This window comes from Ranitomeya variabilis, chromosome 4, assembly GCF_051348905.1.
Source record: "Ranitomeya variabilis isolate aRanVar5 chromosome 4, aRanVar5.hap1, whole genome shotgun sequence".
In the NCBI taxonomy this organism is placed as follows: Eukaryota; Metazoa; Chordata; class Amphibia; order Anura; family Dendrobatidae; genus Ranitomeya; species Ranitomeya variabilis.
Genome location: NC_135235.1, coordinates 560,665,056 through 560,688,588, shown reverse-complemented (window position 1 = coordinate 560,688,588; position 23,533 = coordinate 560,665,056). Strand labels below are relative to the sequence as shown.

General features: G+C 42.2%; 1 protein-coding gene across 1 annotated transcript; it reads left to right on the top strand.

Annotated features, from left to right (window-relative positions):
- Positions 1-2,879: 2,879 nt before the first annotated feature.
- LOC143769162 (proline-rich protein 29-like) lies at positions 2,880-23,309 on the top strand. Its single transcript, XM_077257737.1, has 6 exons — positions 2,880-3,074; positions 13,065-13,155; positions 13,457-13,572; positions 17,867-18,066; positions 21,636-21,706; positions 21,787-23,309. The coding sequence occupies exons 1-6, from the start codon at positions 3,006-3,008 to the stop codon at positions 21,819-21,821; spliced, it is 582 nt and encodes a 193-aa protein (XP_077113852.1). The 5' UTR covers positions 2,880-3,005; the 3' UTR covers positions 21,822-23,309.
- Positions 23,310-23,533: the final 224 nt, after the last annotated feature.

The window sequence follows — 23,533 nt, the reverse complement described above, 5'->3', positions numbered from 1 at the left end:
GGCCGCGCTTAGTAACCCGATGTTTACCCTGGTTACCCGTGTAAATGTAAAAAAAAAAACCACATACTCACATTCCGGTGCCTGTCACGTCCCCCGGCGTCCGCTTCCCTGCAATCCTCCTGCATCCTGTGTAAGCGTGGCCTAAAAGCAGAGCGGTGACGTCACCGCGGTGCTCTGATGTACGGCCGGCCGGCGCTGACACAGGATGCAGGAGGAGTGCAGGGAAGCGGACGCCCGGGGACGTGACGTTACAATGGTAACCAGGGTAAGCATCGGGTTACTAAGCGCGGCCCTGCGCTTAGTAACCCGATATTTATCCTGGTTACCATTGTAAAACATCGCTGGTATCGTTGCTTTTGCTGTCAAACACAACGATACACGGCGATCTGACGACCAAATAAAGTTCTGAACTTTAACCAACGACCAGCGATATCACAGCAGGATCCTGATCGCTGCTGCGTGTCACACTCAACGATATCGCTATCCAGGACGCTGCAACGTCACGGATCGCTAGCGATATCGTTTAGTGTGAAGGTACCTTTAGGGTACCGTCACACTCAGCAACTTTCCAACGATCACGACCAGCGATACGACCTGGCCGTGATCGTTGGAAAGTCCTTGTGTGGTCGCTGGAGAGCTGTCCCACAGACAGCTCTCCAGCGACCAACGATGCCGAAGTCCCCGGGTAACCAGGGTAAACATCGGGTTACTAAGCGCAGGGCCGCGCTTAGTAACCCGATGTTTACCCTGGTTACCCGTGTAAATGTAAAAAAAAAAACACATACTCACATTCCGGTGCCTGTCACGTCCCCCGGCGTCCGCTTCCCTGCACTCCTCCTGCATCCTGTGTAAGCGTGGCCTAAAAGCAGAGCGGTGACGTCACCGCGGTGCTCTGATGTACGGCCGGCCGGCGCTGACACAGGATGCAGGAGGAGTGCAGGGAAGCGGACGCCCGGGGACGTGACGTTACAACGGTAATCAGGGTAAACATCGGGTTACTAAGCGCGGCCCTGCGCTTAGTAACCCGATATTTACTCTGGTTACCAGTGAAGACATCGCTGCATCGGCGTCACACACGCCGATGCAGCGATGTCAGCGGGTGATCCAGCGACGAAATAAAGTTTCAAACGATCTGCTATGACGTACGAATCTCAGCGGGGTCCCTGATCGCAGTAGCGTGTCAGACACAGCGAGATCGTAACTATATCGCTGGAACGTCACGGATCGTGCCATCGTAGCGACCAAAGTGCCACTGTGAGACGGTACCCTAACAGTTGGTTTAACCAAATGACTTCTTAACTTGCGTGGGCTGCAGACACACACTCTGCTTCTCTAGATGACAAGGCTACAGACAACTGTTTTCTGCTAGACCAAGAAATTGAACTTTCTCTAAGCTTGAACAAATAGCCACTTGTCTATTTATAATCACTTAAGTCACCAGCCAAGTCTGCATCCACATAGCCTGTGAGTTTTAGATCTCCTGTTGCAGATATCTTTAAGCTTGTCTTGAATCTCTTTAAAATATCAAAGGTAACAAATAGTGGCTCAAAAATAAGCACAAGCCAGTCTCCAGACCTTAATCCCATAGAAAACTTGTGGAAGGAGTTGAAGCTCCGAGTTGCCAAGCGACAGCATCAAAAACTTAATGATTTAGAGATGATCTGCAAAGACGAGTGGACCAAAAATCCTCCTGACATGTGCATAAACCTCATCATCAACTACAAAAACGTCTGACTGCTGTACTTTCCATCAAGGGTTTTCCACCAAGTATTAAGTCCTGTTTGCCAGTGGCATCAAATACTTATTTCTCACTGCAAAATGCAAATAAATTTATATAATTTATACAATGTGATTTTCTGGATTTTATTTTTGATACTCTATCTCTCAGTGTTAAAATTAACCTACCCTTAAAATTATAAACAGTTCATGTCTTTGTCAGTGGGCAAACTTACAAAATCAGCAAGGGATCAAATACTTATTTCCCCCACTGTATGCACATCATGCAGGGTGGGTCACTACTAGGACCCATTCTATGCACAAAAACGGAGGCCACTCTGTAAGGGCAACCCTTGCTCTCATGAACTTAAAGGGAACGCGTCATGTAAAATAATGCTGTGAAACTTGCAGATATGAGGATAATCTGGAGGTTAATAGTGTTCTCCCGCACTGAAACCCCTGCTGCCAAGAGGAAATAAACTTTAGTCCCCCTCGCAGTGTTCGGCTTACAGTCATAAGGGTGGCACCGACACGGTTTCAGTTATGGCTCTGTGCGTAGGGAGCGGCGGCTATACTGACTGACAGCTGGCCCTAATGATGAGCGCTTATGATTAACTGACTGTCAGTCAGTGCCGGGGTGCGATTACAGCCACCGTATACCCAGAGTGCATATGACTGGAAGCCAAATGCTGCCAGGGAGAATAAAGTTTATTTCCTTCTGGCAGCAGGGATCTCAGTGCGGGCGCCACAAGGTGTCAGAACGTGATTAATTCGCATATTAACCCCATATCTGCAGGTTAACAGCATTATTTTACATGACAGGTTCACTTTTAGATATTTTTGTAAGAGTGGGAAATCTTACAAATTTTTACCCAAATTTCCCATCCTCCTGAATACCAATCAGTGAGAGCAGTGATTTTGCCATTCTAATATTCCTTTCTAATTATTCATGCTTTTAGTACTCCTGATAAGCCTAGTGGCAACCCCTGCCGATGATAAAGACAGTTATATTGGCTGTCACCCAACTTTCCAACAATCAGATCCAACAAGAGTCTGAATATAAACTGTTAACAACGTAACATAAGAGGAGGACTCAGGTGCTGGGCGTGCAGTGCAGGCACAGGACTTCCTACCTTTTGTGTACTCACTGTCTCCCCAGTAACTACCAGCAGCTCCAGTTCTCCCAGTCTGGTCATTGCTTTCATTTGCTCTGGATTCCCCTGCTACAGCACAGCACTGACTCACTGCTTTTAGCCCTGTGCCTTGGTGCGTTGCTTCTCTTGGTCACTATGTTTAAGACATGGCCTACAGATACCCCATACTACACCAACCCAGGAGTACAGATCATCCCTCCTCCGGTAAGTCCACAGTCCAGTATCGCAATGTTGCTGTTTGGAAATTTTCATGGAAATTTTTCGTCCCTAACCTAACATGCTATAGGTCACTTACAATACTAGGGACTTTCATACGGTAAGGGACCCTTGGACTATGAAGGTACCAGGATCTGGGTGCTACCCATACCCCTTCAACCCTACAGCTACGTTTCACATCTTCGGGAACAATTGGAGAGTTTTGACTTTATAAGGGAGGCAGCATGAGATTGGGGCTCACTATCTAAAGGTTTGGGGTTGTTTCTTCCCCAGATATCTGTATATCTGTTCATGGTTCCAACTCTTCATTGGGTCAAGACGCCGTTCTCTACTAACTTGCACAGGCACAACAAACGAGCAATATTTTGATTTTTCGCTGTGGACCCTATGTCATTAATGTCTAGTCATTAGTTTCTAACTTCTCCTTTATTCCCTATAACTTCAGTGGGAAGCTGGACAAGCTTAGGGCCAACATTGCTTGAGCTCGCATGAGGGCAGCAAGGCTGTAACCAGATCCAGGTTGTTACTTACTACTTCTTGTTCTGGCATCAGCTGATCCTGACTATTGTCCTGATTCGGACCCTTGTGAGGTTCAAAACATTGATATGCAGCAAATAAGGTTTTGTCCTGGATTTCTAAAAATGCAGCCTGTTCAACCCCTGGCTGCTCCATTACAACTGTGATTGGCTGTAGTATTCACATCAAGTAGGTAGTCAGCAGATCAAATCTAGGAACACCAGAGCAGCGATGCTGGAGAGGCAGGTAATTGAAGACATAAGCATATTTTTTTTAATTTAACCTATTCGCCTATTCCTCTTTACAATATTTACAAATCACAAAACATCCATGATGAAGGATCCTAAGGGTCAATTTACATAAACCAACCTGGGACACTAAACGCCTGCACAGTACCCTACACACACACAGAGTATGATGATCTTACAGTACTCCTCATACAAAGTACGATACCCCCACACTGACCTCCACCAAAGTATAATAGCCCACATACAGTATGATGGCCTCAACACTGCCCTTAACACAATATGATTGCCCCCACACAGCCCTCCATATCCTCTGATGGCCCTTCACACAGCATAATGGCCTTCCATACATTATACATTCTCATACAAGCCTCCACACAGTATGATGAACCCCACACAACCCTCCAAATTGTATAATGGACAGCATACTATATAATGGCCCCCAATGGCCCTTCGAACAGCATAATAGCTCCCACATAGCCCTCCAAACAGTATAATTGACCCCAACATAGTCCTCCAAATAGTTCACTGGCATGTAAAAGTTTGGGCACTCCTCGTCAAAATTACCGTTATTGTGAACAGTTAAGCAAGTTGAAGATGAAATTATCTCTAAAAGGCCTAAAGTTAAAGATGACACATTTCCTTTGTATTTTAGGTAAAAAATATATAGTCATTTTTTACATTTTAAAAAATTACAAAAAGGAAAATGGGCCAGTGCAAAAGTTTGGGCACCATGGGAGATTTGTGTGCTCAGATATCTTTGACCAAGGTTTCAGACCTTAATCAGCCTGTTAGTGTTAGGGCTTGTTCACTATCATCGTTAGGAAAGGCCAGGTGATGCAAATTTTCCAGCCTTACAAAAACCCAGCCTTCTCTAACCTTGTGCCAAAAACCGCAGTCATGAGTTCTTCTAAGCAGCTGCATAGCAATTTGAAAATGAAAATGGTGGAAGCCCACAAAGCAGGAGAAGGCTATAAGAAGATAGCAAAGTGTTTTCAAGTTGCCCTTTCCTCAGTTCGAACTGTAATTAAGAAATGGCAGTTAACAGGAATAGTGGAGGTCACGATAAGATCTGTAAGACCAAGCAAAATTTAAACGAGAGCTGCTCGTAGGATTGCTAGAGAGGCAAATAAGAACCCCCGCTTGACTGCAAAAGACTTTTAAAAAGATTTAGCAGAATCTGGAGTTGTGGTACATTGTTCTACTGTTCATAGAAACCTGCACAAATATGGCCTTCATACAAGAGTCATCAGAAAAAAACCTCTCCTGTGTCCTCACCATAAAATTCAGCATCAAAAGTATGCAAAAGAACATCTAAATAATCTTTATTCATTTTACAAACAAGTCCTGTGGACCGATGAGATTAAAATAAAACTCTTTGACCACAATAATGAAAGGTATGAGAAAAAAAGGCCACAGAATTTAATGTAAAGCACATCTTAACAACCATTAGCATGAGGGTTGATCAATCATGCTTTGGAGTTGTTTTGCAGCCAATGGCTTGGGGAACATTTCATGGGTAGAGGGTATAATGGATTCAATTAAATTTCAACTAATTCTTGATGCAAACTTAACAACATCAGTAAAAAGCCAAGTTGAAAAGACGATGGCTTCTACAAATGGATAATGATCCTAAATAGTGATGAACGAGTGTACTCGTTGCTCGGGTTTTCCCGAGCACGCTCGGGTGGTCTCCGAGTATTTGTTATTGCTCGGAGATTTCGTTTTCATCGCCTCAGCAGCATGATTTACATCTGTTAGCCAGCTTGATTACATGTGTGGATTACCTAGCAACCAGGCAACCCCCACATGTACTCAGCCTGGCTAATAGCTGTAAATCATTCAGCTGCCGTGATGAAAACTAAATCTCCGAACACTAACAAATACTCGGAGGTCACCTGAGCGTGCTCGGGAAAACCCGAGCACCGAGTATACTCGCTCATCACTAATCCTAAACACACATCTAAATCCACAACAGACTGCCTTAAAAGGCACAAGCTGAGGGTTTTATAATGGCCACGGTCCTCTGATCTGAATATCATTGAAAATCTGTGACTAGTCCTCAAAATAGCAGTGCATGCAAGATGACCCAGGAATCTCACAGAACTGGAAGAATTTTCAAGGTAGAACTCTTGGCTGGCTACAAAAAGCTTTTACAAGCTACTCTACTTGCAAATAGGGGCCCTACTAGGTACTAACAATGCATTTTGCATCTGTTCATTTTCCTTTTTGTAATTTTTAAAATGTAAAAAAGGAAAAATATATTTGTTTTGCCTAAAATACAAAGGAGATGGGTCATCTTTAACTTTAGCCCTTTTAGAGATCATTACATTGTCAACTTGCTTAATTGTTCACAATAAAAGTAATTTTGACCAGGGGTGCCCAAACCTTTACATGTCACTGTAGTATATTGGCCACAAAATAGCCCTCTGTATACTGGCCCCACAAAGTCCTCCAAATAGTACAATGGCCCCCTCATAGCCTACCTAATAGTGTAGTTGGCCCCAACATAGCCCTCCAAACAGTATAATTAGCCCCCACATAGCCCTCCAAATAGTATAACTGGCGCTCACAAAGCCATCCAGATAGTGTAATTGGCCCCAACATAGCCCTCCAAACAGTACAATGGACCCCACATAGCCCTCCAAATAATATACACAGTATGTATAATATACAGTACACAGTATGATGCCGCCCACATAGCCCTCCAAATAGTATAGTGTCCCAACATAGCTCTCCAAATAGGTTAATAGCCCCTTCATAGCCCTGCAAATAGTACAATGGTCCTCACATAGTCCTCCAAATAATTTAATGATACCCACAGAGCCATCCAAACAGTATAATGGCCCCCACATAGCCTTCCAAATAGTATAATATCCCCAACATAGCCCTCCAAAGAGTATAATGGCAGCTCCATTAATGTACTTATTAATTAAAATAAATATTCAACTCTCCCCATTCCTCCACTGCTTTAATCTCTGCAGCATGTGGTCTAAAGCTCTAGGCTGTTATTGATCTTGGCAGCGCAGGTCCCGTTTACATAGGACAATGTGCTGCTGAGTACGATGAGCTTTTGTACAGCACAAAAGATGATTTCACACACAACGATCAAGAGATTTTCTTGTTTGTGGAGTGATTGGCAGCCTGTTTACACTACAAAAAAAACAGGGCCCATCAGTTTTCTAATTGCTTCATCCACAGCTATATCTTATCTCAGAGAACTATTACCATAGAGACATGAATGCTTCAATTGCCTGAGGATATTTCACTCCATACATATTAATCTAACAACAGCTGAACTCCCCAATATTGGAGGGATCATTTGACAGTCTAATGTTTAAAGGGAATATGTCAGCAGGTTTTGCTATGTAATCTGACAGCAGCACAATGTAGGGACCAAGACCCTGACCCCAGCCATGTATCACTTAGTTTACTGCGTGCAGCAGTTGTGATAGAATCACAGTTTTCTCTGCTGCAGATCTAGCAGTTCTCAGAATGTTGACTTTTGTATAACCCGCCTACACCACTGATTGGCAGCTTTCTGCCAATGTACACTGTATGTTGACAGAAAGCTACTAATCAGTGGTTGGGATGTGGTTGAACCAGGAGGCACAAAGCAGTTTGACCTATAGTGATAATCCCCTGCTGATAAAACACTGATTTTTTTAAAAGAGCACAACACAGCCTAGTAAGTGACATGTCACTGGAATCAGGCTTTCTTCCCCTACATCATGCTGACAGGTTCCTTTAAGGGTCTGTCACGGGTTTACCACGACAGAGAGGAGCAAGCAGACCACAATTCTCCTTATCCTGCTCTGAATAGCAGCACTTCACCTTCTTATTAACCCCTTTCAGACATAATGTTCCGTCCATGTGCCCTGGGCCTATTTGACCAAGGACGGAATATTACATCTGAGAGATCGCCCGCGCATACAGGGGGTGTGTGGGCGATCGCCGCCAGGTGTCAGCTGATTCTGACACCCTGAACTAAGTGCCAGGAGCAGTCACAGACTGCTCCCGGCACTTTAACCCCCAAGATGCTGCGATCGAACACAATCGCAGCATTCTGAAAGCCGGCACAAGGCTGACATCCCCTCTGCCTTTGGATCGGAGACCTCACAGCGTGACGCGGGGTCCGGATCATTGCCATGGTGACCAGGTGTTGTCATGACGACATCCGGATCACCAGACCTAGCAACTTGCTGATCATGCCCAGTCCATGATGAGCAAGTTTGTCTGTCAGTGCAGAGCTGACAGTTTCTGCAGCATGGGGATGCTGCTTCATCTCCATGCTGTAGAAGCAATCAGCCTGCAAAAAATGATTTTGCCATAGTGGGACAAACTAAAAAAGTAAAAAAAAATTAAAATAATTGTAAAAATATATATATATAAAAAAAATAATAATAATAAAAAATCTAAAGTTATTGTATCTCTAAATAAATATTTGAATGAAAAAAAAAACAATAAAAGTAGACATATTTGGTATCACCGCATCTGCAACGACCCAAGCTAAAAAACTGTCACACTAGTTAACCCCTTTAGTGAACACCATAAAAAATAAATAAAAAACAAGGAAAAAAACAATTCTTTATCATACCGCAGAACAAACAGAGAGGAATAAAACGCGATAAAAAAAAGACGGATATAAACATGGTACTGATGAAAATGTCATTTTGTCCTGCAAAAAACAAGCCATCACACAGCTCCATCAGCGGAAAAATAAATATAGCTCTCACAATAAAGCAATGCAAAAATAATAATTTTTTCTATAAAATATTTTTTATTGTTTAAAAGCATCAAAACATAAAAAAATATAAATGAGGTATTGCTGTAATCGTAATGACCCTAAAAATAAAACTGCCTTATCAATTTTACCACAGGCGGAATGGCATACCCCCCCCCCCCAAAAAAAAAAAAAAAAAATCCTGAATTGCTGGGTTTTGTTTGTTCTGCCTCCCAAACATCGGAATAGAAAGCAATCAAAAAATGTCATGTGCCCAAAAATGGTAGCAATAAAAACTTCAACTCATCCCGCAAAAAAACAACCCATCACATGACTCTGTGGGCCAAAATATGGAAGTTATAGTTCTAAAAATGTGGTGATGCAAAAAATATTCTTGCAATCAAACGTGTCATTTAGTGTGTGACACCAGCCAAACCTAAAAACCTGATATAAATTTGGTATACCTGTAATCGCACCGAGCCAAAGAGTAAAGTCACCTAATCACTTATACCGCACCAGGAACGGCGTATAAAATCAACAAAACCAATTCTTTACCTACTGTTAATTTTGAAATTCTGCCTCCCAAAGATCGCAGTAAGGCTCGGCGCACATTTATCCTGTGCTCTGCATTGAGCGCTTACACCAGGTCTCCATGTAAATCTCTGAAATACGTGATTTAGACGGAACTTCTGGTAATAAAATTCCCTATAATGAGGAAGATGGAGGCACTGTGGATGCCGTCTGGCCTGTAATCCAGCAGTGTATTTTTAGGATTGCATAGAAGTGCCATCGGCCACAGTTTTGTGCACTTCTGAAGGACACCGCTGAACAGAGGCCAGACGGAGTCCAAAGTAACTCTGCTGCCTCATTATAGTAAATGGATCTCTCGGGGGTTTCATCTGTATCACATCACTCATAGATTTAGATGGAAACCCCAAAGTAAGTGCTCAGCGTAGAGCGCCAGATAAATGTGATCCGAAACATCATGTAAAATGTTCCCAAAAAACGCTTCAACTCATTACACAAAAAAAAGCAAGTCCTCACTCAGATCCGTTGTCTGTTAACAGAAATATAGGGGCTTCCACTTTATTGGTAGTACAAAGGCTCTGGAAAAGCAAAATGGCTCCTCACCCGCCAAAAGAAATTCAGCAAATTCTCCGCTCCCAAATGCCGCCTATCTTTTGTACCTAAACCGCATATAGCGTCCATGTTTGGCGTTTCTGAAGCAATGAGAGCCTGCCTAACTTACAAGTGCATGCCTTCAGAAGCACGGGCTGGGCTGGGCATAACATACTGGTGACTACAACATACTGGTCAGTACTGCGTACTGGTCACTACAGCGTACTGGTCACTACAGCAGCAGTTTGCAATTTTCACTTCGCAACTTTCATTGCTGCTTGTTTCTGGAAAATATCCATGGAGTCAAAATCAGCACTGCACCTGTAGATAAATTCCTAAAGTGGTATAATTTCCAAAATGGGGTCACTCGAGGGGGGATTCTGCTCTCCTAGCAATTAGGGTTTTGTATATGGCGTCTACAAAGTTTTCTAGGAAAATCTGTGCTCCAGGAGGCAAATAGCGCTCCGGTTCCTCCCAGATCTCTCCATATGGCTAAGTAGTATTGTACCGCCACATATAGGGTATTGCTATGTTCAGTAGAAATTGTGCGACAAATTTTGGTGTCATTTTTACCCACTTCTTGTGTGAAAATGTTAAATCTGGGGCTAAAACTAAATTTTGATGGTAAAAATGTTATTTTTTTTCTTCACTGCTCAATGGTATAAAATTCTGTGACACACCCGTGGTGTCAATATGATCACTGCACCCCTAGAAGAATTCACTGAGAGGTGTAGTTTGTAAAATGGGGTCACTTATGGGGAATTCTACTGTTCTGGCATCTCATGGGCTCTCCCAGTGGGTCATCGTACCTGCAAACGATAACAGTAAAATCTGGCGCCTTGAGCTTTGCACCGTGCCTGAAAAATATTTACTGATTATATGTAGGGTATTAGTGCACTCAGGAAAAAATGAACCTCAGTTTTTTGTAAAAAAAAAAAAAAAAATCCTATTAGCCCTTAGAAAAAAATAAAAACTTGGGGCTAAAACAACATTTTTGTGAGTAAAATGTGATTTTATTATTTTCACGGCTAAACGTTATAAATTTCTGTGAAGCACCTGGGGGTTGAAGATGCTTACCATGCATCTAAATACATTCCATGAGGGATCTATGTTCCAAAATGGGGTCACTTGTTGGGGGTTTCCACTGTTTAGGCACAACCGGGGCCAGGGCCGCACTGGCCATCTGTCAAATGCCAGAAGGGCCTGTCTGGTTGTGGGCTGCCTCGTTTGCTATGTTGTTAACTGAATCGGTGTTCTCAAAACACCCATACTGTTAAGTGTTGTAACGGAACATATAGTCGCTGACTCTGTCATTTACCCTAGTAGGCCACGGGTATCATTAGAAATATTGGTCTTGTAGTAAATCTTGCTTTCCTCCATCCAGAATAATATTAGTAACATATCCCTATCTGGTACTTGGGGATGGGCACAGCCTGGGCCTGTGTGATTTCAAATGCCAGTACTGAATTTCAGCCCCAGTCCGTACCTGACAGGGGCACTCCAAATAGGACACGACATGCTCCAATAATTCCAGGAAATTTTACATTCAAAAAGTCAAATGACGCTCCTTCCCTTCCGAGTCCTGTCGTGAGCAAAACAGTCGTTTTTTCCCTCAAATTGGGTATCGGCACACTCAGGAGAAATTGCATAACAAATTGTATGGTGAAATTTCCCCTGTTACCATTATGAAAATGCAATATTTTGTGCTGAAAGCATAATTGTGGGGAAAATTAGATTTTTTTTATTTTTATGGCTCAACATTATAAACTTCTGTGAAGCACCACACATCTAGATCAAATGCAACATGGCGTCCGCCAATTGTTCCAGCAAATTTTGCATTCAAAAAGTCAAATGGCACTCCTTCCCTTCCGCGTACTCAGGAGAAATTGCACAACAAATTGTGGGGTCCATTTTCTCCTGTTACCCTTGTCAAAATAAAACATTTTGGATCTGAAGTAAATTTTTTGAGAAAAAAAGTTAACTGTTCATTTTTTTTCCACATTCCAAAAATTCCTGTGAAGCTCCTGAAGGGTTAATAAACTTCTTGCATGTGGTTTTGAGCACCTTGAGGGTGCAGTTTTAAGAATGGTTTTACTTTTGGGTATCTTCTATCATATAGACCCCTCAAAGTGATTTCAAATGTGATGTGGTCCCTAAGAAAAAACAGTGTGGTAAAAATTAGAAATCGATGAGCAACTATTAACCCTTATAACCTCCTATCAAAAAAAAAATTGGGTTCCAAAATTGTGCTGATGTAAAGTAGACATGTGGGGAATGTTACTTATTAAGTATTTTGTGTAACATGTAACATATCTCTGTGATTTAAGGGCATGAAAATTCAAAGTTGAAAAATTGCAAACTTTTTACCAAATTTCCGTTTATTTCACAAACAAATGCAAGTCATAGCAAAGAAATTTTACCACTATCATGAAGTAAAATATGTCACGAAAACACAATCTGAGAATCACCGGGATCCATTGAAACGTTCCAGAGTTATAACCTCCTAAAGTGACAGTGGTCAGAATTGTAAAAATTGGCCTGTCATTAAAGTGTAAACCACCCTCGGGGGGTAAATGGGTTAAACGGCGTAAATTTCTTTGGGCAGTGCAGGGGTTCATCTGTTCTATTGAGAGCTCTCATCTGTGCACTGATAAACACTCCCATCTCCTATATCAACTACGCCCTGGCTAGCACTCATTGTCAGAGTAGCTTATGCTGCATGGCTGGAGGTTATTGTTGGTGGTTATTATAGAAGGCATTTGGCTGATTTCTCTGTGACTGTTGTTAGGTTTTGATTGTGTGATAATTCCCTTTCTTCTCTTACTTTCGTTTAACCCCAATTTCCACTCCCCAGTGCATTCCTCTGTTATATGTGTGTGTGTATATTTGTATGATTTGTATTTTTCGTTACCCCTGTTCGCATTACCTTGTTAGTCTGGCTGGTGCACTAGTACTCCCCTCTTCCCTGGGAGGATTCAGGACCTAAGGCAAGGTATGTGGCCCTGGCATCTTCACCTTCAGAAGTAACCCGGGGAACAGGGCGAGCTAGGGCACTGGCTAGCATTAGGGACAGGGAAGTAGCCCCTGCTCCCGGGACAATCGATAACAGAGTCGTGACAGGGGCCCTCTAGATTCCCTATCGGCCAACCAGAGTCAGCAAAGAGAGCTGTCAGAAGAAACATGGATAGCTATATATTGTGTATGAGGCCTTTATTATTCTCAGAGAGAATTGTCACTGGCCTGAGATAATCATACTTTTAATTTTATTGTATTTCTATATTTGCCCCATCCACAGTTATGATCAATGTAATAAATACACAGTATGATGGATCTTATGGGAATCATTCCGGCTGTGTCTTTGCTTTCATTGCTCAGGTTTCTCAACAGCCGACTATCATCCAACAACTTCCAGCAGATTTCACCCCTCCTCTGTCTCATCCAATCCGATATGGTCGGGCTAAAGAAGGTGAGAGTGGATTTCACTATAGTACATACATGATGGTCATTGCACCCCTCCCCTTTTGACCATGACCTATGATCCTGTGGCAGGAAAGTCGAAACCTTATTTACAAGCTCCAATCTGATTGTTCACTAGTGAAATCCTTTTGTTTACACCCTTGTGCAGCTTTAAAGAGGCGGAGCCCTGCAGAGGTACACGCCCTTGAGGAAATGGAATAAGTGCACCCAGAACCTATGGCTCCTTATACCCAGACTTTTTCCAGAAACTTCTGTTTTTGCCTTCATACTCGTTTATCTCTTACTTGCAGATTTGATAGAGCTGATGATGATCCAGAACGCCCAAATGCATCAAGTTATAATGAACAACATGACGATGTCTGCTCTTTCCAGTTTTGGATATGGCTCTACACCACCTGCCCCCATGGTAAATGTTATCAGTAGTGCAGGATGGATCACTTCCTTTCAAAACTCTGTGAAAGTTGGGTTGATATGAGAAATATAATGGCAACCATAATGTCACCCATCTTTCACATTTACAGATATAAATATAAAGAAATTAATGGCTCTAGGACTTTAATGCACTGCAACTCCTGTGTATTCTAGCCAGATCTGAGACCCAAGTATATTTAATATCAAGGATATGTGCACAAAACAAACTCTTTTCGAGGTGGGTGAACCCGATGAGTTTTTCAAGCAGGAGACACTTTAAGAAATGCAGGCATTATTTTTACAGAAGCAAGGTTTTTTACCTTTTTTTAACGTTTCTGGAGCACTTTTTATGTTTTAACCAGCATTTTTTTGGTGTCTTTTTTAACCGACAATTTCTGGCCATTTTTTAAACTCCATACAACAATGAAGAAACTGCTAGTGTTTTTTTTAAAGCAAGAATGCTAGCAAAATGGTCAAATAGATGCCCAGGCATATATTGAGTCTTCCCATTGACTTCTATTATAAAGCAAACAGGTGCTTCTCACAAAATTAGAATATCATCAAAAAGTTAATTTATTTCAGTCATTACAGAGTGATCTATTTCAAGTGTTTATTTCTGTTAATGTTAAGGATTATGGCTTACAGCCAATGAAAACCCAAAAGTCATTATCTCAGTAAATTAGAATAATTAACAAAGAACACCTACAAAGGCTTCCTAAGCGTTTAAAAAGGTCCCATAGCCTGTTTCAGTAGGCTTCACAATCATGGGGAAGACTGCTGGCTTGACAGATGTCCAGAAGGCAGTCATTGACACACTCCACAAGGAGGGTAAGCCACAAAAGGTCATTGCTAAAGAAGCTGGCTGTTCACAGAGTGCTGTATCCAAGCATGGAATGTTGAATGGAAGGAAAAAGTGTAGTAGAAAAAGGTGCACAAGCACCCGGGATAGCCGCAGCCTTGAAAGGATTGTTAAGAAAAGGTCATTCATAAATTTTGGGAAGATTCAAAAGGAGTGGGCTGCTGCTGGAGTCATTGCTTCAAGAGCCACCACACACAGACATACCCAGGACATGGGCTACAAGTGTCATATTCCTTGTGTGAAGCCACTCATGACCAATTAGACAATGCCAGGAGCGTCTCACCCGGGCCAAGGAGAAAAAGAACTGGACTGTTGCTCAGTGGTCCAATGTATTGTTTTCAGATGAAAGTCAATTTTGCATTTCATTTGGAAATCAAGGTCCCAGAGTCTGGAGGAAGAGTGGAGAGGCCACAATCCAAGCTGCTTGAGGTCTAGTGTGAAGTTTCCACAATCAGTGATGGTTTGGGGAGCCATGTCATCTGCTGGTGTAGGTCTACTGTGTTTTATCAAGACCAAAGTCAGCGCAGCCATCTACCAGGAAATTTTAGAGCACTTCATGCTTCCCTCTGCTGACAAACTTTTTGGAGATGGAAATTTCATTCTCCAGCAGGACTTGGCACCTGTCCACACCGACAAAAGTACAGCACCTGGTTTAAAAACAGCAGTATCACTGTGCTTGATTTGCCAGCAAACTCATCTGACCTTAACCCCATAGAGAATCTATGGGGTATTGTCAAGAGGAAGATGAGAGACACACAGACCCAACAATGCAGACGAGCTGAAGGCTGCTATCAAAGCAACCTGGGCTTCCATAACACCTCAGCAGTGCCACTGGCTGATCGCCTTCATGCCACTCTGTATTGATGGAGTAATTGATGCAAAAGATGCCCTGACCAAGTATTGAGTGCATTTACTGAACATACACTTCAGTAGGCCAACATTTCGGATTTTAAAATGATTTTTCAACCTGGTGTTATAAAGTATTCTCTTTTACTGAGATAATGACTTTTGGGTTTTCATTGGCTGTAAGCCATAATCATCAACATTAACAGAAATAAACACTTGAAATAGATCACTCACTCAAGAACAAGACAGAATAAGTAATGTAAGTGCAGCGCCCCAGAGTCCTGGTTGTTGCAGTAATGTTGTTCTTCCACCAGGGGGAGCGATATTACATCTGAAGGCAATAAAGGAGATCTTCTGTCCAGGTATCACAACCATATACAATGCTCTTCACACTCCAGCCACCAGGGGGAGCAAAGGTTCTATCTACTAGGCCACTCCTCACAGTTAGGTAAAACTGGTAGTTGGAGGGAAAGTTAGAGAGTTCCTGGCTGGAGACTGTGAAAGAAAGGTCTCCAGACCGAGCTGGCTGGAGGGAGTTCCAGTCAGATCCAGACTATGGTCTGAGGAGGACGAGGGTCCACAGAGCTGCGCCTGCCCCACGTGCAGCAGCATCCAAAGAAAGAGATATAGAAGAGAAGTGTTTTGCAGTGAGTGGTAAACGAAGTCATAGTACAGGGAGATAACACCAGAAGGAGTTCTGCCCTGTAATAGGCTGCCTCCTTCTGAGGCCGGAATACCAAGGGAGCAACCGTCTCCAAGCCTTGCTCCAGAGACCGGCAGGACAGTCAATTCCAAGTTGGCTGCCCGACCTTAATACCTAAGAAGGCACAGTGGCAAATTGTAGGGGTCGGGGCGTCTCTAGGGTCCCTATAAACAAGCCTCAGGCCATCAGTCATACGGGTTTTGTTCTATCCGACTATGGGGAACAGAGAGAGGAGTAATAACAGTGAGGACGTCATTAGAGCTTATGCAAGTGAGGACCTACTGTGTTACTGTGCGCATAGGAAGACTATTGCATTCCACCTGGATAAGGGGACTCTGGATTTGCCTTCAGACCGGCCGGACTCTGCCTACCCTGTGATCTGGTGCCCTGGACTGAGGACACTGAAGCCTTCAGTAAAGGTAAAGAGACTGCAACCTTGTGTCCTCGTTATTCACTGCACCTCACACCATCCACCATCTACACCTCTGGGAAGCCCTGGGGATACACTTCACCTGTGGAAAGGTATACCATCAAGCTGCCATAACATCACCCCAGCGGACCCCTAAGCAGCGTCGGTCATCCTGACCGAATACCACAGGTGGCGTCACGAACACTTCCCCTTTAAAGACCTTTCCCAAAACCATAAAAAACTCCTTTCTTTATTGGACGTCCCTCAAAGGGCCACGGACCGGGTCAGGCCACCGTGACATCCCCGCTGAGAACCGAAGGACCCAGTGCCGAGTACCGCATTGCTCTTACGTGGGGGCGACCCATCTTTACACAGTGACTCCACCAGCAGAATAGTGAGTGCAGGTCTGGGGTATAATACAGGATGTAACTCAGGATCAGTGCAGGGTAAGTAATGTAATGTATGTACACAATGACTCCACCAGCATAATAGTGAATGCAGCTCTGGAGTATAATACAGGATGTAACTCAGGATCAGTACAGAATAAGTAATATAATGTATGTACAGAGTGACTCCGCCAGAATAATGAGCGCAACTCTGGAGTGTAATGCAAAATGTAACTCAGGATCAGTACAGAATAAGTAATGTCATGTACAAATAAAGTGACTCCATCAGCAGAATAGTGAGTGCAGCTCTGGAGCATAATACAGAATTTAACTCAGGATCAGTACAGAATAATGTAATGCATGTACACAGTGACTCCACCAGCAGGATAGTGAGTGCAGCTCTGGGGTATAGTACAGGATGTAACTCAGGATCAGTACAGAATAAGTAATGTAATGTATGTACACGGTGACTCCACCAGCAGAATAGTGATTGCAGCTCTGGGGTATAATACAGGATGTAACTCAGGATCAGTACAGAATAAGTAATGTAATGTATGTACACAGTGACTCCTTCAGCAGAATAGTGAGTGCAGCTCTGGAGTGTAATACAGAATGTAACTTAGGATCAGTACAGGATAAATAATGTAATGTATGTACACAGTGACTCCACCAGCAGAATAGTGAGTGCAGCTCTGGGGTATAATACAGGATGTAACTCAGGATCAGTACAGGATAAGTAATGTAATGTATGTACACAGTGACTCCTTCAGCAGAATAGTGAGTGCAGCTCTAGAGTGTAATAGAGGATGTAACTCAGAGTCAGTACTGGATAAGAAATGTTACTCCATTGTTTCAGTAAATGGGAATGAGCTGCACTCCCAGGCACCGCCAAAACCAACTTAACTATGTTATGCCTCAGACTAAGGTGTTCATTGGAGAGTTGTGGCTTTTTTAGTTTATCTGACAGCAGCCAGATCCCAACAATTAGATATTAATTACCTATTACAAAATTAGGCTATCAATGCTACAGTCAAAGAAAACTTTTATTAAGAATATATCAGACATTATCTTCTCTCTTTCTTATAGCCAAGTATCCTGCCAGTACAAATGGAAGACGATGAACCAATCGTCTACCACCATCATTACGAATCCTACCCAGCCAGCTACCCGACATACCCAACTTATCCCACCTTACCTCCGATGGCACCTGTGCATCACCGTGAGCCAACTGTGAGACACATCAATCAAGACACACACCCGGCTTCACCCCTACGCAACACAGACCAGTGAGAAGCTTGTTTGCTTGTAAATGATGACTGAAATAAAGTCCTGTCAGCTGTCAATCACATCTGAATATGATCTTTCATGATTAAAGGGAATCCGTGCAAATCCCTCCCCTCTCCTTTGCCTGGCAGCACTGCTTGTTGAGAATGGCATAGAACAGAAGGTCATCACTAGCTGATCAGACAATGCATATTTCTCATCATAATCACAAATGCCTTATCTTTAAAGGGATTGTCCATCTTTGAAAACATTTTTCTTTCACTTAAACTCATGTAATTTAGACTAAAAACCTTTTTTCTATTGGATTTCATTAATATATTGCACCAATCGGTTTCTAGAGCCTCTGTGTATTACACTATCTATTACTGGCTGCAGAATGAGTTAACTTAGAAACTGTTGGTCAGCCTGCAATGACAGTCCAAGGCTACTTTCACACATCAGGTTTTTTGCATCAGACACAATCCGGTGAACGTTGGAAAAACCGGATCCGGCGCAGATTGTGAAAAACTGATGCGACGGATCCGTTTTTTCGACGGATCCATCTAGCATATCTAGATTATTGGATAAAAAAAAAAATTTGGAGCATGCTCAGTTTAAAAAAACGGAATCCGGCGCCGGAATCCGTCATTTTCCGAATCCGGCACCTTCCGGCTCCCATAGGCTTCCATTCTAGCAAACAGCCGGAAGCGCCGGATGCAGCGCTTCTGTCTTTTTCGCCGGAGACAAAAATTGTTGCTATGAACGTTTTTTTCCAGAAACCGAAAATGGCAGATTTGCCGGATCCGGCGAAAAACGGACGAAATGCAATGTCATCCGGAGCAATCTGGCACTAATAAAAGTCCATGGCGGAAAAAAACGGATCCGGCGGGAACATTCGCCGGATCCGTTTTTTTAAAATTTAGCCAGATTGCACCTGACAGCGAAAACCTGATGTGTGAAAATAGCCTAACAGAGAATTTGTAACTTTTTCCTGAGCTCCTCTCAGCTGATTTATGACCACAGGCCACATTAGAGTTGAATGCGCAAGGAATCAAAAAGTCTGTAAAAGCCAAAATGGTGCAACATTTTTAATGAATCCCAATTGCAAAAATGATTTGTAGCCACAAACACATGTATTCACATACACAAAAATAGTAGAACAGAGATGGAAAACCACTTTAAGTCTCCGTCACATTACTTGAGGTTAGTGGTGTAACTATACGGTTCATAGAGTATCAAATTTTATTAGTACACACAAACCCACAACAAGATATGTAAAAACATTTAAAATGCAAGAAAGAGGTTACATCATGTGTAACCAACATATACAGGAGCAACGGTTAACCTAATAACACCAATAGGTCATACATGAAATTTACAGTTCAATAAATAGTGAAAATATCCATGTCTTTATATAAGAATACCAAGAGGAATAGTTAAAGGAAAATATTTTTTCTAAAAATTATTAACATGCCTGAAAGGTTCAAGGTTGTGAGGATTGGCACCAAGTACAAGATAGAAAAACTATACCCATATGGAGCAATTGTTAATCATTTTTTGAAAACAATATTTTCCTAGAACTATTCATCTTGGTATTCTTATACAAAGACATGGATATTTTCACTATTTATTGAATTGGAAATTTCATGTATGACCTATTGGTGTTATTAGGTTAACCGTTGCTCCTGTATGTGTTGGTTACACATGATGTAACCTCTTTCTTGTATTTTAAATGTTTTTATATCTCTTGTATTGGGTTTGTGTGTACTAATAAAATGTGATACATTTTTCATGGTGATCCCTGCTTTTTTGTATGTCTCCTTGTCTCTGGTTGCTATTTGTCTTTGTTTAGACATACTGCAGGTAGATCCCTTTAATATTTAAAATTAATATATTTGATGGTGCCTTCCTTTTCTATAATATATATGGGTCATAGAGTTAGCAGCCAAAATAGGTCTTAGTGCTTCAAGGGGCCAGAGACCCCTCTGTCACAGAAGAAGACACTCAAGTTATAAGCAGTAGTGCAAAATACCACGGCACTGTTTTATTGATAAGTCAGCATGTGAAAATAGAAAGGACGGCCATCTTTTCTGTACCTCGATCACGTCACTGTTTATGTCATATGGTTCTTAGTACTGAATCTGCTATGTACTATAGGACATAGGCCATGATCGAGGTCTAGGTCAGTCCGGAACATTGGCCATTTAAGTGAGTGCCATGACATTTGGTACTACTGTTTGGAGGAACGTTCCTTACTACGAGAGCACCTCTGTCTTCTAGCTATGAGTGCCGACCTGAAATTTGGTTGCTCACACTATAAATGAGACATGACAAGTCAGGGCGGAACACATTACATTTTAAGCATTAGGGTCCGGAAGCTTCTTGAGGGACACCATGATGGATTGGCCCACCAGATAGTTTTGAGTTACTATTCTCTAGTTATGTCAAATAAATGTGAGTCAACCTCTAAGTGTACAGTAACATCTGCTGCTTTTGAGTCCTGTGGTCATGTCTCATATACTGCTATAACCACAGCTTACTTGAGGATCCTTTTGTTGTACGGTGACCCAATCTGACCCTACATATAGGAAGCATTTATATGGTAGAAGCAGTATGATAAGGCATGGGTTCCATTTATTAGAAAGAATGTATATGATTTTCTATAAGGAGGTTGTCCACTACTTTAGTGTTGACGACCTATCCTTACGGTAGGGCATCAATGTCTTATCGGTCAGGGTCCGGTATCCCCGCCGATCAGCTGTTATCGGTTTCGGCTGGAAGTATTCACTTGTGGTGCTGGCCATCTTCTGATAGTGGCCACCACAGGGTACTATGCCTCCTATTGATTTGAATTTTTAGGTGGATGTGCAGTACCCCGCCTTGGCCAGAAGACGGCCAATCCTGCAAATGACTTGTTCCAGCCGGTGGCCATCGACACCAATAGCAGCTGTTCATCAAGTGTGCTGGGTGTCAGACATTGATGATCTATCCTAAGGATAGGTCATCAATAGTAAAGTAGTGGACAACCTCTTTAAGGAGGACCTGTCACCAGGTCAAAAGTCTAAATATTTAGCTCTTATTTTATTCCCATTGCTCCCAATTATTATTTTTTTATAATCAACCATACGGATCCATAAATATTGGGTCTTTTTATCTATTGCTAATTTTTATAGTGCTTTCTAAAGGTGTGCGGCTAACAGGATTCCTTGGGGGAGCGCATTATTACCCCGTGAGCCAGGCCGCATTGGTAAATAGAGTAGAAATTAGCAGTAAATAAAACGGAAAGCAGCAGGAATAAAATAAGACTTCTTTGAGCTGGTGATAGGTCCTCCTTAGAGGGGCTGTGAACACTTGTTCATATTTTAAAATAGAATATATAGATTTTATAGAAGGGGGTCCTCCACTCAAGACGCTGAGGTGGTGCAGAGAACTGCTAAATAAGAGCAGCTCCTATTCTGGTGGATGCAGTCTGCCATTGTATTACTTTCATATCAATGGCGAAGCATAAATCTGCCAAACATTAACCCATTTAATATTGATACAGTATCTGATAAGATCCGGTCGTGTAATAAATTACAATATGTCCTTACAGACGGGCAGTGCCACCACCTCCACCCCTGAGTGCCACCAGCACGGTAGGAGCAGACATCCCTCCGGCTTCAGGTAAATGAGCCACACTTAGCATACTGTGGGGAGACATGGGCCATTGACGTATCTCACACATCTGCTTCATGTTCTTTCAGAATATTATGACCTAACTGAAGCAAGAATGGGATGAACTGGAAGATTCGTCTTATTAATATGTATATTTATTATTTAATCTACATTGAGGTCCTGTATATAAAGCCTTCACAAGCAGATTTTTGTATACTTAAATTACGGTAATCCATTATATGTGATGTGTTATTTATCACACTGATATATAATAGAGAACTTCCTTGAATCTGGGAATTAACAATTTCACATCAATTACTCTGAATAAGGGATGTACCCCAACAATTGCTTGTTATGACTGAGGCGTAACACTCACACAAGCATGAACAAACAGGGGAGATGTTAAACCTGCGCACAACAGGTTAATATACAGACTAGGCAAATCCCTAACCTGACCCTGATTTGTCCCTGCCTGACTACAGGCACTCTAAAATTATGCAATGGCACCCCACTCAATGTCGTCTGACCTTGAGTGTCCTTAACTGCACCCTCAGCTATACACAGAGTGTAACCCAAAACAACAACAGAACGGAGTAAACATAGACAGAGACACAGGGCTAAAGACGTATTCACACAGTCATACATAAAAGACGGAATAAAAAGAAAGGAACCCAAAAAGACCTTTGGTATATGTGGAAACCCCCAGACCTTGAATGTAACAAAATGGGAAAAGTGCTGAGAAGAGGAACAGAACAAGCAAACAAACCGCAGGAGAAGCAATAGGAAAAAACCACAGCAAGATAATCCTTGACTGAGGAGCTGGGACTCTAAACATTCATCTAACTTGGAATATAACCAGCAAAGACTGCATGTGCCAGGAGAGTATAAATAGCCCCTCCAAAGATGTTATAGGACAAACTAAAATGCGGAAGTGAAAACACCTGCATAGAAGCAACACAGCACAGTTAAGACAAGAGCATTATCAGAAGTTGAACAGAGACAAAACAGGCTGTGGTTCAACAGAGAGGGAAACCGACCACACAGCCAAAGGTCACCAGAGCGAGCCCCGAAGTCGAACCATGACATTGCTCCTCTTCACCGTGTCCACCCTGATCTGTGCACCTCGTTGCTATAAACTGAGACACCATGGAGCCTGAGAGAGAATGCCACAATAGACCAATAAAGAAAATGACATTAATTCCTTACTGTTCTTGACCACTAGGGATGCTGATATTAACCCTTTATTACTCTGTTGCTGAAACGTGCGTTGGGGTGGTGGCACCACAGCTTCCAGGTAATTATGCTCTGCACAGGCTGTAATTACTTTACCCCTTATCCTACGTTATGCATGTATTGGTTCCCCCTGTACTTTGAGTAACCACTCACAAGTCAGTAATTGGGCCTTGTCTTTGACACATCATTATTTAACTTCTCACATTTTCCTTTACTTAACTGTGCATCATCTTTTTACACATTTTGTGACATCATGTGTAGCTGTGGTGCCCCTTGTTTCTGACCGGTTTCTGTCTTCACCATGTAATTGATTATTAAATATTACTTTGCTATTCAGCAGTTTTTAATGTATCTCAAATAAATATCATGTTTTATATTCTACTTGGTTTCCTATGCATGTTTCTTTCTATATGTTCTTAATTGCTATTTCTTGCACTATAACCTGTATTAAATCTCCTTACTTTGAGATAGGGTCACTCGAGTGTTTATAATTTTCCTGTCTCTATTTAGCCTACATTTGTTTCTTTATTATACTAGACCACCATTTATGTTGAGAATATCCATTCAAAACTCTAGATTGTCTGTTATTTTTACATGAGTTCC